The sequence below is a fragment of the Electrophorus electricus genome, chromosome 12 (assembly GCF_013358815.1).
Source record: "Electrophorus electricus isolate fEleEle1 chromosome 12, fEleEle1.pri, whole genome shotgun sequence".
Lineage (NCBI taxonomy): Eukaryota > Metazoa > Chordata > Actinopteri > Gymnotiformes > Gymnotidae > Electrophorus > Electrophorus electricus.
The window spans coordinates 1,613,526-1,622,212 of NC_049546.1; the positions used below are offsets into that span (position 1 = coordinate 1,613,526).

The 8,687-nt window shown below is 36.6% G+C and overlaps 1 protein-coding gene across 1 annotated transcript in view; it reads left to right on the top strand.

Moving 5' to 3' along the window:
- LOC118242288 (thyroglobulin-like) overlaps positions 1–7,621 on the top strand; it is a 30,502-nt gene extending 22,881 nt beyond the window's left edge. Inside the window, exons 7-10 of the mRNA XM_035532341.1 lie at positions 1,268–1,483; positions 3,835–4,059; positions 5,886–6,110; positions 7,515–7,621. Coding sequence (XP_035388234.1) covers positions 1,268–1,483; positions 3,835–4,059; positions 5,886–6,110; positions 7,515–7,621 — 773 coding nt within the window. The remainder of the gene's footprint in view (positions 1–1,267; positions 1,484–3,834; positions 4,060–5,885; positions 6,111–7,514) is intronic.
- Positions 7,622–8,687: the final 1,066 nt, after the last annotated feature.

An 8,687-nucleotide genomic window follows, 5' to 3' on the forward strand; every position in this document is an offset into this window, starting at 1 on the left:
AGCTCATCAGTGAAGTGATCTAGGGAACCTGGAGTGCGGTAGATGACAATGATAAGACATGCTTCAAGTTGACGTTCCAGACATGCTTCAAATTGAGCAATCATGATGAAACTTATTTGCTGTGGATCCTGAAAGATTCTGTTACTCTGTAAAGTTTCAAAACATTTGGCATTAGGGAGCCCTATTCAAGATAATCAAGTATATCTCCAACAAATTTTAATTTAGGAACATAATATTGGATGCATGTGATTCTTTGCAGGAGTGCTAACAACAATGCATTTATAACTGCCTTTCAGAAATGTATGCTATTTTTGGATCATTAATTATAGAAAATTTGCACTTTTCAAGCTAGCCCTAGGATTTTTATTCAGTTACATCAAATTAGGACTTGCAATAACCATCAAAGTCTTAAACTAAAATATTATAAAAAAATATTGACTTTTTTTACTGCATGTGGCTGCAACCCATTAATCAAATGCATTCCTGTATGACTTTTCTTAGTTGTATCTCTGAAACTCCATGACAGTTTGTGTGATTTTGACCAAAATGGCCAAATCTTATGACGGTATAACATGCTTAGGAAAACTACAAAGTTTGAGACAAATCGGTCACCAAGAGGCATTGACATAGATGCTCAGGATACTCTATTGCTGAAGCTCTGACAGTTTGAGTGATTTTGACCAAAATGAACAGATCTATTCACAGTATAACATTTTGAGGAAAACTAAAGTTTGAGACAAATCGGTCACAGAGAGGCATTAAAATGCACAATTGCCTATTTTGCATATTAGCACAGGCCTTGCATGCTCATATCTAAATGGACAGAAATCATGAAATGTAGATCCCATCAACAGATAAATGACATGCACTGTAAGTGACTGTGATGTTAAGTGCCAAATTTGGGAGAGACAGACGCTCAAGAGGCCGATCAGTGAAAATCACCTGTTTTGCATATTAGCAGAAGCCTTGTGTTTGAATCCATACATGGGCAAAAGTCATGAAAAGTAGTTCACATCAACAGAAACATTCACAGACATACATGTAACAACAGTCTGATATGGCCTGCAAGTTTGAGACAGTTAATTCATCGGGAGGCTCTACAGCATAAAATTAGCATACGCTAAAGAACAAAATATCAAAATATCAGATGAAGTGCTCCTCAGATTTTACTCAAGTCTGTGTATAGAATTTGAGGCCCTGTGAAGGACAATATCAATCTAATATGATGACTTTATTCTCCCGCTATCTGTATATGTATCCTCATCAGATCATCCTAAGACTAAGTGTGAGCAGGAGAGGGACAATGTGACGGTCAAACACATGATAGGAGCCTTCATCCCTCAGTGTGATGAGGAGGGTCACTACAGGCCTCTACAGTGCCACCCCTCCACAGGATACTGCTGGTGTGTGAACAGTACAGGGCAGAAGATAGAAGGAACCAACACCCCACCTGGTACCAAAACTCCCAACTGTGAAGCTCCAGGTAAAACAGTGGCACTATAATTGAGAGCAATTAAAGAGTTTTGAGGCCATTCTCATGTTGTACTTATGGGTTTGACTAAATTAACTACTATGCATATAATCAAAATTTTTGTGTTTAAATCCATATAGACAAAGGTCAGGAAAAGTAGTTCAAATCAATACAGAGATATATAAACATATACACGATGACAATTCTGACATTCCTTGCAAAGTTTGATGGAGATCAGGAGGCTCTACAGTGCAGAATTCTCTAATTAACATATAACGACAGGCCTTGTGAAGTGAAAGACAGGAAAAGTAGTTCATATCCAAACATAAATTTACACATATTCAAGTAAGTACAAAAAAACCTTGTATATTGAATTCAGATTCAAGAGGTTATGAGCCAAAATTGCCACTTTGTAAATTTTACACATGTGCAAAGCAAGCAATACTTGCAGTTATATCATATAATCAGTGCAGGTAAAATTCATTATGTCAGTTTGTACATTTTAAACACCATTAATTTGTCTTTAAAATGTTGCAAAGTGACAGACTTTTAATCAAACCTGCAAAGAAATGGACCTTCAGATCCATTGAACCCTTCAGTAAAAAATACAATACCTAGTTCAGTCTATACCAAACTTCACATACACCTGTGCTTTCATTCACTTATTCCACTAACAACAAAGCTTCACACATTACTTCACAACTTTAATTTGTAGCCCTCCAGTCTGACTGATTGATTATGCATCAATATTATACAAAGTAACAGGTACTGGGGCCTTCTTTGGCCTCATGGTGGCGCTATAGCACAGCCATTTACATTTCTGTGATTATCTCCCACAGTATAAAGCATAGAGATACATTTCCACTTCTTTTGCTTTCCTTGGCTCAAACCAAACAAAAAAGGTTGATGGAACTCTAAGCTCTGCCCACTGAGATCGATAATTTGCACAATATGTGAAACCTACTTTTGTAAAAAAAATCATAGGTTTTTCACCCTATCACCACAATCTTAATATGAAAATATTCACACGAATTTGACACTCAATATTTATCAAAATCATTTTGAAATTGTCAAACAATATGGCTGCAATACGCAAATGAATCATTCAGGAAGTTAGCATATTTAGCATGAACAATTAAAACTCAGCCAATTAGCTTTCATTAGAAATTTGAAATGCTGCAAATTGACCAATCATGATGAAACTTATTTGCTGTGGATCCTGAAAGATTCTGTTACTCTGTAAAGTTTCAAAACATTTGGCATTAGGGAGCCCTATTCAAGATAATCAAGTATATCTCCAACAAATTTTAATTTAGGAACATAATATTGGATGCATGTGATTCTTTGCAGGAGTGCTAACAACAATGCATTTATAACTGCCTTTCAGAAATGTATGCTATTTTTGGATCATTAATTATAGAAAATTTGCACTTTTCAAGCTAGCCCTAGGATTTTTATTCAGTTACATCAAATTAGGACTTGCAATAACCATCAAAGTCTTAAACTAAAATATTATAAAAAAAAATTGACTTTTTTACTGCATGTGGCTGCAACCCATTAATCAAATGCATTCCTGTATGACTTTTCTTAGTTGTATCTCTGAAACTCCATGACAGTTTGTGTGATTTTGACCAAAATGGCCAAATCTTATGACGGTATAACATGCTTAGGAAAACTACAAAGTTTGAGACAAATCGGTCACCAAGAGGCATTGACATAGATGCTCAGGATACTCTATTGCTGAAGCTCTGACAGTTTGAGTGATTTTGACCAAAATGAACAGATCTATTCACAGTATAACATTTTGAGGAAAACTAAAGTTTGAGACAAATCGGTCACAGAGAGGCATTAAAATGCACAATTGCCTATTTTGCATATTAGCACAGGCCTTGCATGCTCATATCTAAATGGACAGAAATCATGAAATGTAGATCCCATCAACAGATAAATGACATGCACTGTAAGTGACTGTGATGTTAAGTGCCAAATTTGGGAGAGACAGACGCTCAAGAGGCCGATCAGTGAAAATCACCTGTTTTGCATATTAGCAGAAGCCTTGTGTTTAACTCCATATATAGGCAAAAGTCATGAAAAGTAGTTCACATCAACACAAAAATTTACAAACATACATGTAACAATAGTTTGATATGGCCTGCAAAGTTTGAGGCAGTTAATTCATCAGGAGGCTCAAGAGCATAAAATTAGCATACGCTAAAGAACAAAATATCAGAATGAAGCAGAGTGATTTTACAAAATATCAGATGAATGCTCCTCAGATTTTGCTCAAGTCTAATTTGTGGCTCTGTCAAGGACAATGTGAATCTAATATGATGATTTTACTCTCCCTCTCTCTCCATATGTAGCCCCATCAGAACGTCGTAAGACTAAGTGTGAGCAGGAGAGGGACAATGTGACGGTCAAACACATGATAGGAGCCTTCATCCCTCAGTGTGATGAGGAGGGTCACTACAGGCCTCTACAGTGCCACCCCTCCACAGGATACTGCTGGTGTGTGGACTGTATGGGGCGGGAGATAGCAGGCACCAACACCCCACCTGGTACCAAAACTCCCAACTGTAAAGCTGCAGGTAAAAAACAGTGGCACTAAATTTTAGTGGAAATAAGATTCAGTACAATTATAGATTTTTGAAGCTAGTCTCATGTTATACATATGAGTTTGACTAAAAGAAATTTACTACTATGCATATAATCAAGGTCCTAGTGTTTCAATCCATATATGGACAAAGGTCAGGAAAGGTAGTTCAAATCAATACAGAAATCTATGGTCATACATGTTATGACAGTCTAATGTTGTTTGCAAAGTTCGATGGAGCTAGCCTATCAGGAGGCTCTACAGTACAGAATTCTCTACATAACATATAATGACAGACCTTGTGAAGTGAAAGACAGGAAAAGTCTTCATATCCACACAGAAATTTACACATATTTATGTAAGGACAAAAAAACTTGCATTTTGAAATTTTCAAACAATATGTATAAAATTTGTGGCATTTTGCTGATGCTTTTGTGCAAAGCGACTTACAATTCTGTAAGTGAACACAGATTGAGCAACTGAAGCTTAAGGGCCTTGCTCAGGGGCCCCAGAGCAACAACCTGGCAGTGGTGGGGCTTCAACTAGCAACCTTCTCATTACAAGTCAGGTACCTTAACCACTGAGGTACCACTGCCCAATATGGCTGCTATATGCAAATGCATCCTTCAGAAAGTTAGCATATTTAGCATGAACAGCTAAAACTCATAAGTGCTTCATCCAATTTTAATTAATCTTAAGAATTGTTTTAAACACATGATTCCAAGATAGGTTGATGAGTTTGGCAAATGTATGTGAATAGCCAGCTCTATAAATGCTGGGAAACTATATCTCAGCATCGTGACATCAGATGAAGCTGAAACTTTGCATGCTGCATCATTGAGCTATAACATACAAGTTACATTAATGATTAACCGATATATCAAAAATTGAGATTGCCATTGGCCAATCAGATTTCAGAAGGAATTTGACATGCTTCAAATTGACCAATCATGATGAAACTTAGGTGCTGTGGATCCTTAAAGATTCTTTGACTATGTAAAGTTTCAAAACATTTGGACATTAGAGGTCCCTATTCAAGATAATCAAGTATATCTCTACATATTTTAATTTAGAAACATAACATTGGATGCATATGATTATTTGCAGGAGTGCTAATAACAGTGCATTTAAAACTGCCTTTCAGAAATGTATGCTATTTTTGGATCATTAATTATATACAATTTGCCCCTTTCAAGATAGTTCTAGGACTTTCATTCAATCACATCAAATTGGGACTTCCAGTAATCATCAAGGTCTTAAACTATAAAATCAAAACATGTTGACTTTTTGACTGCATGTGGCTGCAACACATTGAGCAAATGCATTCCTGTATGACTTTTTTAGTTGTATAGCTGAAACTCCATGACAGTTTGTGTGATTTTGACCAAAATGGAAAAATCATCTTACAGTATAACATGCTTAGGAAAACTACAAAGTTTGAGACAAATCGGTCACCAAGAGGCATTGACATAGATGCTCAGGATACTCTACAGTGCAAATTATTAGCACAAGCCTTGTGTTTAACTCCATATATAGGCAAAAGTCATGAAAAGTGGTTCACATCAACACAAAAATTTACAAACATACATGTAACAATAGTTTGATATGGCCTGCAAAGTTTGAGGCAGTTAATTCATCAGGAGGCTCAAGAGCATAAAATTAGCATACGCTAAAGAACAAAATATCAGAATGAAGCAGAGTGATTTTACAAAATATCAGATGAATGCTCCTCAGATTTTGCTCAAGTCTAATTTGTGGCTCTGTCAAGGACAATGTGAATCTAATATGATGATTTTACTCTCCCTCTCTCTCTATATGTAGCCCCATCAGAACGTCGTAAGACTAAGTGTGAGCAGGAGAGGGACAATGTGACGGTCAAACACATGATAGGAGCCTTCATCCCTCAGTGTGATGAGGAGGGTCACTACAGGCCTCTACAGTGCCACCCCTCCACAGGATACTGCTGGTGTGTGGACTGTATGGGGCGGGAGATAGCAGGCACCAACACCCCACCTGGTACCAAAACTCCCAACTGTAAAGCTGCAGGTAAAACAGTGGCACTACATTTTAGTGGAAATAAGATTCAGTACAATTATAGATTTTTGAAGCTAGTCTCATGTTATACATATGAGTTTGACTAAAATAAATTAACTACTATACATATAATCAAAGTCCTTGTGTTTAAATACATATATGGACAAAGGTCTGGAAAAGTAGTTCACATCAATGCAGAAATGTATAGACATACACGTTATGACAGTCTAATGTTGCTTGCAAAGCGTGATGGAGATAGCCCATCAGGATGCTCTATAGTGCACAATTACTTACTTATCATGTAATGACAGGCCTTGTAATGTGAAAGTCAGGAATGTAGTTCACATCCACACAGAAATTTACACATATTCATGTAAGGACAAAAAAAACCTTGTATGTTGAATTTAGATTCAGTAGGTTATGAGCCAAAAGTGCCACTTTGTAAATTTTACACATGTGCAAGGTATGCACTACTTGCATGTGACAGACCTTTCATCAAACCTGCAAAGAAATGGACCTCCAGAGCCAATGAACCCTTCAGAAAAAATATAATACCTAGTTCAGTCTTTACCAAACTTCACATACACCTGTGCTTTCACTCACTTAGTGCACTAACAACTAAGCTTCACACACTACTTCATAACTTTAATTTGCAGCCCTCCAGACAGACTGCTTGATATCCATAAATATTATTTAAAGTAACAGGTACTGGGGCCTTCTCTGACCTCATGGTGGTGCTATAGCACAGCCTTTCACATTTTTGTGATTATCTCCCACAGTATAAAGCATAGAGATACATTTCCACTTCCATTGCATTCCTTAGCTGAAACCAAACAAAAAAGGTTGATGGAACTCTAAGCTCTGCCCACTGAGATCGATAATTTGCACAATATATGAGACCTACTTTTGCAAACTAATCATAGGTTTTTCACCCTCTGACCACAATCTTAGTGTTAAAATATTCACATGAATGTGACACTCAATAATTATCAAAAACATTTTGGAATTTTCAAACAATATGCAAATGAATGCTTCAAGAAGTTATCACATTTAGCATGAACAGTTAAAACTCAGAAATTCATGCTATTTTTGCATTCATTAACTGTATAAAACTGCATATTTAGCAAGACCGATAATGCTAACAGAGCTGGCAGAACATGTAATACCAGCAGATTAAACTGAACTGCCCATGTCCTCGAATCCCCCTCTATATATACCTCTTGGCTCCTCCCTGAATTGGTAGGAGCATACCATTATGGGTAAGAGAGTCAATCACAGATTATACATTATAATATTATACATGGAAGGTATATTCATATAATGTTACATCTTCATTTTTAGTTATTCATTTATTAGTTATTCTGTTATTAGTATGCATACACTCCATTAAACTGAATGTCTCTTTTGTTGTTGTAGGTTGGCTTCCTCCGGATTCCCCTCCTCCAGGTGTGTTGCGGATTCACCCGTGTTTGGATCTGTCCAGGGCCTCACCTCCATGCTCTGCAGATTCTTTTATGTGTTAATGACAGTAATATGATATATGGGTGAGGTGTGAGGCAGCTATATTAATACTTCTACTATTATTAGGAGTATTAGTAGCAGTAGTAAAACATACAATGTCACTCTCAAGTTCTTTATAATAGGAAAACAGGTGAGAGCTTTAAGGTGACAGGTGATGTTTGAGGTACCTTCTGTTAACCCTGATCATTTCTACCTGACTTGTGCTTTTTGGTCAGATATGGGCTGTAATGGAGCTGATGAAAACATTGTTTTTTTCTGCTAGTTAAACCAAAATTAACACTTAAAATATAATTTTAAAGTTTTCTTCTGGTCCTCAGTTCAAGGTGTTGGCACTCCTCAAACCTGCTGTTTTGACTTTTTCAATGGGAAAATTCCTGTCAACAAAATTAAAAAAATCGAAAAATTAGATTCAAGATGTGCAAACCCAGGCTTTTTGTGAGTATCTGACATTCACATGTGTTGTGGATTAATTGTTATATAACACAAACTAAATTGCTTTCCAGTTAAACCTGACTGGCTATTCAGTTATCTGTAGATAAGACCCTCTTGTCTGATAGAATGATTCAAGATCTAATGCTCTTCACAGCGATGGATAACTGTCATCTCTGTCTGTCAGGGTTACTACAGAAAAGAGGCAGATTTGCGTGGGGGAAGATCTCACCAGCGAGCTCGAGAATGACTAGACTGTAGTGGAGCAGCTTCTACTCACGCCAGATGCATCACGTGATGGTTATTTACCAGTGTAACACTTCCTTCTGACTATCAGTGTTTGGTTTATATACAAATGCAACCAATAAATCAAATGTAAAAATCACCAGAGTGTCTATAATGTCACTACATTGAAATACATGGATATTTACATATCAGAGGTGTGCAACAGTCTGCAGAGAGAAGGGTGATACAGCACTTAGTATAACCATTTCATCTTTAATAGTGATAATGTACAGACAGGTACACACAATAGCTAATAGTAAAATGAAGAAAAGATGACAATATGTTGAAAACAATATACATATAAAAACAATAAAACAAGATCATCATGAATGTGATATTGGGTTCTAGCATAAC